Source organism: Charadrius vociferus, unplaced genomic scaffold (genome assembly GCF_000708025.1).
Source record: "Charadrius vociferus isolate BGI_N301 unplaced genomic scaffold, ASM70802v2 scaffold663, whole genome shotgun sequence".
Classification (NCBI taxonomy): Eukaryota; Metazoa; Chordata; class Aves; order Charadriiformes; family Charadriidae; genus Charadrius; species Charadrius vociferus.
In genome coordinates, this window is record NW_009647670.1 from 48,075 (window position 1) to 58,940 (window position 10,866).

Genomic DNA, 10,866 nt, shown 5'->3' on the forward strand with positions numbered 1-10,866 from the left:
ATCAGGATGGGCTTTGCTCTTTTTTTTTTTAAAAAAAAAAAAAAAAACAAACCCCAAACCGCCCTAAATCAGTGCCTCTGAGCCCACCCAAATCACTGACCAGCACAGGACTGGGTCTCACGAGCGGGATTTAAATAGGGCTTTTGTGTCCTACCTGTACAATTGGGTTGTGCAAGTTCTTCTGTACCGGTCCAGGACTGTCCCCCTGCAGCAGAAGGAGAGGGATCCAATTCCACCAGCCCCAACACAGCCCGGGACACCCTTTCCCACCTCCCCCAGCAAAAAGCTGCTTATTCTGGCAGCCGAATCGCTGTGGGGCTGGGATGAACCCCAGGAAAGCAGCTCTCCAGGTCAGCAAACCTTCAACCCCTACCAAACCCCAAACCAGCATCGTTTTTGGAAGTGGAAGACCCACAGCATCCCCAGAGTCCATCGTCCCCGCCCCGCAGCGGGGGAGAAAGCCCCCCCCACCAGCCCCGTGAGGTGGTGGCCTTACGTTGCAGAGCGAGTGCGTTCGATGCCGGGGCGAGTTGATGTCGCTCGGCGTGGACGACCGGTCACCCTCGGCCGCGGAGGCGTCGGAGATGATGGACGGCTGCCGGGAATGACAGGGACTCACTCTGACCGCTGGAAGGCAGTTGGGGAGGAGTTAACATCACACCAACACATCAGACCCCATGCAAAACCTCTGAGGCACATCCAAAAAAACCCTATTTTGGGGGTGGTTTGCCCAATTTTTTCCTTCCCTCTATGGGGGAATGAGGCAGCTCCCCACAATGGGTTTGGTGCCACAGCCTGATCTGTGGTGGGGAGGGTCTCACCTTGCCGGTCCGCCGAGTGCTGGGGGTGCGAGTGGTAGAGGGTCTGCTGGCTCTGCCGGATGGCGGCCGTCAGCGGGAGGTCGGCCTGCATCACCCACTCCTGGTTGCCGTTCAGCACCGTCTCGCCCGGCATGGCCAAGGAATGGCGCTTGGGGACATCCTTGGTCAGCGTGGCAAGGGACTGCTTGGCCTGGGGAGGGACACCGAGGTGGTGGTGAGGGAAAATAAAACAAAACCAAAAACATATGAACACCTCCCAGAGCAGCAAAAATAACAGATTGAATCATAGAATCCAATAGGATCCATAGATCATCAAGTCCAACCATTAACCCACCCTGACGAAACCACTTCTAAACCATGTCCACAAGTACCACCTCTACCTTTTTTTCAGCACCTCCAGGGATGGCCAATCCACCCCCTCCTCCCTGGGCAGCCTCTTCCCATGTTTCGTGACCCTTTCCCTGAAAAAAATTTTCCTAATATCCCATCTAAACCTCCCCTTGAACCCATTTCTATTATTCTATTCCATTGCACCAAACTCATCCTCCCCTTCGTTACTAAATACCCCAACTGCGTTGCTCCCCACGCCGAGGATTATCCAGCTCCTTTTTAGCCCCGCGGTTTTTTTTTCTCCTGCCAGTATTGCAATAATGGTGGCAAACGTGTGGCATGCAGCCACGGCGGCAGACGCTGAAACGCACTATCGCGACAGGTATTGAACCGCAGTGGCGCGGGGCTGACCCTCGAGTCGTGCCCGCGGCGCTCTCCGGCTCACCATGGCCAACTCGGCCTCCAGCTCCTTCATGCGGTTGTCTTTGAGGTCGAGCTGGGAGCGGAGGGCGCTGGCGTGGTCCGTCGCCTCCTTGGCTTGCCGCCGCAGCTCCCACTTCTCCCGCTCCAGCAGGTCCTTCTCCTTGGCCAGGGCTTTCACCGCGTCCTCGCTCTCCTGCGGGCACAGGGAAGGGGAAACCCATGTGTTACTAAAGACCCTCCTGCCACCAGCCCGTCGGGGGGGGACAACTTGCTGCAAGTGGAACTTTTGGGGGGTCACAAGAGCCCTGGGACGGCAGCAGGGAGCTGTGGGATGGGGCCAGTCCACCAAAAAGCGATGTCCACCAAGCACCTGGTTAAAACGACATCGAATCTCCCAGTTTTGGCTCACCGGCCCAATTTCCTCCGTCGTTTATTCATCCTTAACCTCTTGTGGTCCAGCCCTCGCAAGGCTTCCAGCTTGCAGCAGCTTTGGTGAGCGTTTGTCCCGTTCCCAACTGGACTTGCTGCTCACACCGCTGCCACCACCCCACCACCCCACCCAGTGCCACCAGACGCCGGCACTTGTCTCCCCCAACTCACTTTCCTGTGCTGCTCGTAGTTCCTGATGAAGTCGCGGAGCTGCTCCTCGCGGCTCTCCAGCGTGGCGTACAGCTGCTGCATCTGGCTCACCAGGTCCGTCTTCTCCGCCTTCAAGCGCTTGCGGTCGGCTTTCATGGCTGCGGGAGAGAAGACGGCTCAAGCACGGCGGCACGGCAGCGCCCTTGCCTCCATCTCCTTTATTTTTTCCAAGGGAAAAGTACCGAAATTACGACTCCCCAGGGCTGGGTTGGGAGCAGACATCCCATTCACCCCCATCCTCGCACCCCCTTGTCCTGGTTTGAGCAACACAGGACTAATTAGTCTTCTAATATTAGGGAAAACAGCACTTTTAGCAGACTCTAGCGTCTGAAATTATAAAATATATACTTTCTAGCCAGCTATGGTGTGTGGGTTTCAAAGTCTCGGTGTTTCTGAGCTCGCCATGTGTGGGGATGAGGAGGAGTGAGACCCGGGCACTTGACCCACACTGCCCAAATGGATTATTTCATACCACGAACATCACTTTCAACACAAATTAGAAAGTTTGCTGAGGAGTTCTCTCTCCCGTGACGGCTGCCATCCCAAGAACTCCTCGCCCCGGTGCCGCAGCCCTGAGCCCTTCCCTTCCTCCTGAAGCCGCAGCGCTCCCAGTGTCCCACATGGGCTGTCACTGCTGGGAGCGCACGGCTTCTACGGATAGAATGGGGGCTGGTGGGAGGTGTCCCTGCCCAGGACAGGGGGTGGAACAAGATGATCTTTAAGGTCCCTTCCAACCCAAACCATTCTGTGATTCCATGAATACCAGTTCTTTAGTATTATTAATGTTAATTATTTAGTCTTATCCTACTACACCTATTCATATTTCAACCTTCAGGTTCCCTTGTTTTTCCCCTATTCCCCTTCCCGGGTGGGGAGGGGTCATCGGGTGACAGAATAATTGTCTAAACGACAATAAATTGCTGTGGGTTTCTCAAAAGGTAACACCCCCGCTGTGCACCCAGCAACCCCCCCCCTCCCCAAAAAAAAAACCACCAAGCGCATCTCCAAATCGCTACCCACCCTCCGCGGGGGCAGCTCGGCCCCTGGAAAAGGAGATTCGGGAGCAAAACCGCCGCCGCAGCCTCAGGAAAACCTGCTGCTCCCTTTTTTTCCAGGATAAATAAACCACACGGGGTTTATTTTTAGCAGCCAGGCGGATTCCTGCGGCGCTCCCACGAGCCCAGGGCACGGCTCGCCCGGCGTCCCCTTCCAGCTCAGCGACGCCACGTGGGGACGAGGGGACAGAGCTGGGGGAGCCGGGGGCACCAGGGGATGCGAGAGGAAACCATGACCTTCCTGTTCTCCCTCTCCCACCCACCGGTGAGGGACACGTGCTGGAAGTCTGGTGACACCAGGGAGAAGGGCAGAACGATGGGCTTCAGTAATTTCTGCACGTCAAGCGCTTTGTCCAGCCTTGAATCCGGTCCTCGGCAGCGCCGCAGAAGCGCTTGGCTGCTCCAAGATATTCCCCACCCTACAAAAGTCATCCCCAATTTAGGCGTCGGAACACAAATATTTCTTTTCGCGTTATAGGAAGGACTTTGCATACTTTTCCGCCCGGAGGAAGCGCTGCTCTCGAGGGACCGCCCGCAACACTCCCTGCACTGCACGCAGCCCAGCCTTGCGAGTCACTCCTCTACATGGAAAAAAACCCACAACCACCCCAAAGCCCACCCAAAAAAAACCCCCACAAAGCCACCAAGTGCTCTCTATATTACAAAAGCCACGAGAAGATGACAGCACCATCACAAGTAGGACTCAACTCCATGCACGCTCCTGTGTCCGACCTATTTCTGTTAAATTATATGATCCACCACGAGCGTTTCAGCACAAATACTCTAATGTTGGGGCATCGCCCAGCACCGTATATAACGTACCACCATAAGGCACCCTAAAGAGGAGCAGCCCCTCTGCTCAGCCCGCTCTACATAACTCTTTCTAACACCTCCCACATCCCAGTCGAACTCATTACGACTACCAGTTCCAGGAGAGATTTACTCACATAGGACCTCCACTCCGTGCACAGGTATCACTGTACATGTGTACTGGGAAGATGCAGAATAAAACAAGGGGTTGGGATGGACTTGTGCAAAGCGTTTGACACTGTCCCGCATGATATCCTGGTCTCTAAACGGGAGAGACATGGATCTGACACATGGACCACTCAGTGGATAAGAAACTGGCTGGATGGTCGCACGCAAGAAGTTGTGGTCAACAGCTCATTGTCCAAGTGGAGAACAGTTACGAGTGGTGTTCCTCAGGGGTCGGTACTGGGACCAGTGCTGCTCAACATCTTTTTTGATGACATGGACAGTGGAGTCGAGTGCACCCTCAGCAAGTTTGCTGATGACACCAAGCTGTTTGACGAGGTAGACATGCTGGAAGGGAGGGATGCCATCCAGAGGGACCTGGACAGGTTGGAGAGGTGGGCCCATGCCAACCTAATGAGGTTCACCAAGGCCAAGTACAAGGTCTTGCATGTGGTTCGGGGCAATCCCAAGCACAACTCCAGGCTGGGCAGGGAATGGCTGGAGAGCAGCCCTGCGAAGAAGGACCTGGGGGTGCTGACTGATGAGAAGCTCACCATAAGCCAGCAATGCACGATCGCAGCCCAGAAAGCCACCGGAATCCCGGGCTGCATCAGAAGCAGCGTGGCCAGCAGGGCGAGGGGGGGATTCTGCCCCTCTGCTCTGCTCTGGGGAGACCTCACCTGGAGTACTGCATCCAGCTCTGGAGCCCCCAACATAGGAAAGACATGGACCTGTTGGAGCAGGTTCAGAGAAGGCCACGAAGATGCTCCAAGGGCTGGAGCCCCTCTGCTGGGAGGACAGGCTGGGAGAGTTGGGGGGGTTCAGCCTGGAGAAGAGAAGGCGAAAAAGGGGAGACCTCAGAGCCCCTTCCAGTGCCTAAAGGGACTCCAGGAGAGCTGGGGGGGGGACTTTTTACAAAGGCATGGAGTGATAGGATGAGGGGGAATGATTTTAAACTGGAAGAAAGGAGATTTAGACGAGATATTGGGAAGAAATTGTTGCCTGTGAGGGCGGTGAGCCCCTGGGGCAGGTTGCCCCGAGAAGCTGTGGCTGCCCCATCCCTGGAGGTGTTCAAGGCCAGGTTGGACGGGGCTTGGAGCAACCTGGGCTGGTGGGAGGGGTCCCTGCCCAGGGCAGGGGGTGGGACTGGGTGATCTCTAAGGTCCCTTCCAACCCAAACCATTCTATGATGGAGCCAGCGAGGAAAGGAGAGGGTTTGCAGGTTAGCAGAGAAAAAAAGGTTGGGGAAAAAAAGTCTGACCAAATAGTGGAAGAAGAGGAAGATGTTTGGGACAACAGATATTTTTATCTGTCAAACAGCAGGAGATGAAACTCTTCAGACCAACTACTCTGACATTAAGCACCGGAGGTAAACCCAAACCCAGAACAACAACAAACCAGCTGAGAAATGCCACAACTCTTCACATCGTCCCGTGATGGGGAGCACTTGTGATTTTTCCTTACCCGCTTTAATGAACATGACTCCTGCTGGGACAACTCAGCCCCTTCCCACACTGGGACTTTCCTTTTTTTTTTTTTTTTCCCAGCTTGGGAAATCACTACAAAACCCCTCTATAACTAACCCTTCCTGGGCAAGGTTGGTTTCAGCCCCATCCCCGGAGAATAACGCACTGCTGGAAACCCCTCTGCTTTCAAAGCCCTTCAACACTTTGCAACACACACACATATATATATATTTATTTTCCTTGAGGATACTGAGAGGCTCTTACAAAAGTTTAAAGACACATCCACACTCTCTGATGCTGGAGGCGACAAAAGGCTCTTAATTAATTTAATTAAATAGCGGCTCCTCCATAGCATACAACCTGCCTTAATTAGCGGCAGCATTCAGGGTCCTTAAAGATTTAGGGAAAACACTTCATCGCTTGCCAAAACAAAAGAGAAAATGCTCAAAAATAGAAGTACTATTAGAAGAGCACATACCATCTCCCAAGGTCGAATCTTTACCAACATTCACACCAACTGCAAGATAACGATGGACTTGAGGTATTACAAGAGCAGCTTTTTTTTTTCCCCCGTTAACCCAATAGGACAATTTACCATTTGTTTCAGTTCATATTTGAGAGATTTGCTAAAATTAATGCACTTTCCCCCCTCCTCTATCACCACCGCTCTCCCGCCTCAAAAACCGATTAGCTCCTAAGCTTAAAGAAGATTTATCAGACATTTGAGAACTTCATTCCAAACCCAATTAATAGGAAATTAATTGAAAGAGGCAGAAGAAAAATAAAAAGTTATACAGAAGTAAGCAGTTAGGGCTGCCAGCAATTCCTGGACCACGCACCGCTCGCTGCGGCGGCTTAATACATCCTTAGCAAACACACCCGCCTAATTACTCGGTCAGGGAAAACGAGCCATTGCGATCCACGGCACGAAGGCAGGGGCAGCCAAGGAGGAATAAAGCCAGTTTTCACTGGCCATCCGAGGAGGTGAAATGGCTTTTTTTTTTTCCCCTCTTTATTCTGACAATCCAGAGCCAGCTTTCTGTATCCCAACACCCCCAGAATATCCAAACTCTCCCACAGCCCATCTGCACGGCGGGCTCTGCCAAAACCTCCGACCTCTTCATAAACCCAAGCCAGTAAGAGAAGCAAGAAATCCTAAACCCTTACCGGGAGCAGAAAGTATTTATCTGGCACAGCTTATTTACATTATTTATTTTCCCCCCCTCTCGCCCAAAGCACACGGCAGGAGTAGAGGGGGGAACCCACCAGCCCACCCTCGGACTCGACACCAGCCCCAGCGGCCATTGATGGGAAAGATGGGTTGAGACGGCGGGCTGAACCCCCCCACCCTCTCACCATCACCCCCCCACATCCCCGTCTGCACTGCTCATCCCGCATGAGGTCAGCTTGCACTCCCGTTACCTGAGCTTCCACCTCTTGCCACACGATCCGTGCCGCGGAGCACCGCTCCTTCGGGAGACGGATGACGGACGCAGAGCAGTAATTGGACACGCTCTGCACTGGGCTCCTCTCACAGTCAAAACTGCCAAAAATCCCCCCCCAGTGCCTTTTGTTTCCAGCTTTACCACAGCACCCCAGACTGGTGGGGTTGGAAGGGCCCTCTGGAGCTCCCCCAGTGCCACCCCCACCAGAGCAGGGGCACCTCCAGCAGTGGCACAGGACGGCGTCCAGGCGGGTTTGGGATGGCTCCAGAGGGGGAGACTCCCCCACCTCTCTGGGCAGCCTGTGCCACTGCTCTGCTGCCCTCACAGCAGAGAAGGCCCTCCTCAGGTGGAGATGGAACTTCCTATGGTCAAGTTTGTGCCGTTCCCTCTTGTCCTGTCACTGGGCACCACTGGAAACAGACTGTTCCCGTCCCCCCGGCACCCTCCCTTTGGGGATTGATGAGCATTGATGAGATCCCCCCTCAGCCTTCTCTTCTCCAGACTAAGAAGCCCCAACTCCCTCAGCCTTTCCTCATCAGAGAGATGCTCCAGTCCCCTCATCACCACTGTAGCCCTTTGCTGGACCCTCTCCAGCAGTTCCCTGTCCTTCCTGACCCGGGGAGCCCATAACTGGACACAGTGCTCCAGATGTGGCCTCACTGGGGCAGAGCAGAAGGGGAGGATGACCTCCCTCCACCTGCTGGCCACACTCTGCTTGATGCCCCCCAGGACGCCATTGGCCTTCTTGGCCACCAGGGCACATCGCTGGCTCGTGGGCATTCTGTTGTCCCCCAGGACTCCCAAATACCTTTCCACAGAGCTGCTCTCCAGCAGGTCAGCCCCAACCTGTACTGGTGCATGGGTTTACCCAACGATCTGACATCTAATCACTATGATGCACCAACCTGAGGGACACAGCCTTGCCCGGGGTGGCAGCACAGCTGGAACCTCCCAGTGATACCACCACCGAAGGTGCCACCACCGCACGGCCCCTGTCTGGCCTCAGCATCTAACACCTTCTGGATAGGAATTAGCTACTGCATGCTAAAAGCGGGCATTTTTCTCCCTAAAACGGGGACTGCTGTAAGTACCATCCGCCACTTTGAAAACAATAACAGCAGATTAAGGGCAAATGAGGTAGCGGTGGTCACACCAGCTCGCTCAGGTTTGCTCGGAGGGCAAACAGATAATTAGTTTGACTGCCTCGGTAATGTGACAGTAGATGAAAAATGATTTACATTTGGATCACAGAAACAGCGGCTCTACCTGACTTCCCGCTCCCGGGACGGAACGACAGAGCCCAAACACAAACCAGGGCACCGCTGACCCTCCCCAAGAGCAGCTCCCTACGACTCCCATCTGCTTGTGAGTGCTCCTCTCACCCTCTGCAACCTGAGTTTTCATGCCAGGAACGGAATCGGAGCTGACTTCATCCCTTACTGAATAATACACTTATTTTTCTAACGCTGGGAAAGGCGTTCCTTGGGGGGCACCGCTCAAGCCCCAGAGATGCCCTGCGCAAGAGGAACGGGTAAATCCATCCTGTCCCATTAACATTCACTTAATTTCTCCTGATTCTCCAAGCCAACCATGAAATTCAATATTGTCACCATGACTAACCCATAAAATCGGTCAGCCCTGCGCAGGAACTGCAGCACCGCTCCTTGCTTTGGGATTAAATAGGCGCGCGGGCTCCCTCGGCACAGCCGTCACCATCTGCAGAGAAGATCTTGTCGTTGAAGACGTCAACAGTATCTGGCACTGGGCAGAGCCGGCACTCGCTCCCAGGCATGCGAGGGGTCGGCGCAGGAAGGAAATTTGGGTGTAATGTTGAATTTCAGGAAATAATTAGAGGAGGCATTCGCCTTGGGGGAATTTACCTGTAAACACCCTGCTCCGCGGCCACGGGCTTTCCAAACCAGACCCCCAACTGTCAACAAGGCGGTTGATGACTTCTGCTGTGGTGGATCTTCAAAGGAGCCCAGTGGGTCTTCTGTACAGAGCCCCACGTCCTTTTGGTAGAGAAGCCTTCCTTGGCTGAGTCCATGGCTGCGACACCTATCTTCTGGGACACCCATCCACCAGGACATCCATCTGCCACGACATCCATCCACCAGGATACCCCTCTTCTGGGACACCTATCTTCTGGAACATCCATCTACCGGGACACCCATCTGCTACAACACCCCTCTTCGGGGACATCCATCCAGCGGGACACCCATCCACCCGTTTCTTTGCTACCCAGCCCCTTGTTGCAGCCAGCCGGGGGTGCGGAGGTTCTGCAGAAGGCTTGTCCCAGCCCAAATGCCGTCCCCGGAGGGTCACAGCTCCAAGCTGCAGGTTTGGGAGGGAGGAGACCAGGCTACAACCCCTTTGGGGAGCAGACGTGAAGTCGGTTCACCCCTTCCCGAGCAGCGGGAACAGCCAACCCGAGATCTCCACCGTGACACTCGAAACGGCAGGAGAAAGCAGGTTTGCTCTCCGCATGATCATCCCGCAGGCGAGCTCCAGCATCTCGGCTAAACCTTCCCAGAAAGGGGGTTGCTGCCATTAGCCCACACGCTCACAGATGTCACCCGGCCAAGAGGCTCCTCGAGTCCCCTCCCGGCGTTTGGGCACAGCCCCTGCCCACAGCAGGACCCGACAGCGATAAAGCTGTCGGCAACTTCTCCCGCCAGAGATTCCCGCATCAGAAATCCGGACTACATCCCCTCCCTTTCCAGCTGGGGGGAAAGGTAACTGCGTTCAAACCGTAAGCACGGTCCCCGGTCCCAGCAGAGGAGGAGGGGACAACAGGATGTAGCACAACGGGATTTGACTTGGATGTTAGTTGATTAAAATAAATAAATAAAAAAGACAAGAGATGGCATCAGCCCCAGAAAAAGGAGCAATAAAGATGCATGAAGCACATGCTGCCAGGGATACAGGAACTGCTCCAGCTACTCCCGCAGAGCATCCTGCGCTCCCTCCCTTGTTAGCAGGGCACGGGGAAGATGCGGCGCGGGCTTATGGCCGGCTCTACCCTCTGCTCACCGCTGTCGGAAAGGGCTGGAAACGCATTGCCCAGGAGGGACGATGAACCCACCTTCCTCCATCCTCACCGTCACAAACCAAACCCCACACTGCTGTGCAAAACGAAGGCTATTTAAAACCACCGGAGCCCCCCAAAAACAAACCCTGCCGGCCAAACTTCTCCGCTCCCCTCCGTGTTCAGGCCCGGCCAGCCGATATCTATGTGAACCAGCTGCATCGCGCTCCCAGGCTCGGCGCCAGCAACGACGACACATTTCCATATAATTTATCCGCTAATGACATTACACACGACGCAAGGCGGGCCGCGTGCTGCTGCAGGCGCAGGGATGCTGTGCATCCTCCGGCACGGACCACGGGGCTTTGCAGTGCCGCACACTGCCAGGGGGTCCTGGGAGATGCTCTCTGGCTGCGGGATGCCACCAACACCAAACCCTGAGCTAGCGGACAGCACGTCCCGGTTTCCCCGAGCTCCTTCACTGCCTTACCCCGCAGCTCCTTGATATAGAGCCATTATTTCCCTGCAGACCTCCAGCAGCCCATACATTTTCCCCGGCAGAACCATCCACCAGCAGCAGTTATTGCCATTTTTCCTCAACTTTTGGCTACGTTTCTCCATGGATAATTTTTATTTTTTTTTTTTTTTTTTTTTTTTTTTTTTTCAGAAAGAGAGAAATGTTTT

The 10,866-nt window shown here is 54.5% G+C and overlaps 1 protein-coding gene across 1 annotated transcript in view; it reads right to left on the reverse strand.

The window, feature by feature from the left end:
- Nucleotides 1-10,866, reverse strand: part of KAZN (kazrin, periplakin interacting protein) — a 13,333-nt gene that overhangs the window by 594 nt on the left and 1,873 nt on the right. The window contains exons 2-6 of the mRNA XM_009881067.1: nt 2,175-2,311; nt 1,597-1,767; nt 822-1,011; nt 497-627; nt 155-205 (exon numbers count right to left, since the gene is read on the reverse strand). Of these exons, the coding sequence (XP_009879369.1) occupies nt 155-205; nt 497-627; nt 822-1,011; nt 1,597-1,767; nt 2,175-2,311 (680 nt within the window). The remainder of the gene's footprint in view (nt 1-154; nt 206-496; nt 628-821; nt 1,012-1,596; nt 1,768-2,174; nt 2,312-10,866) is intronic.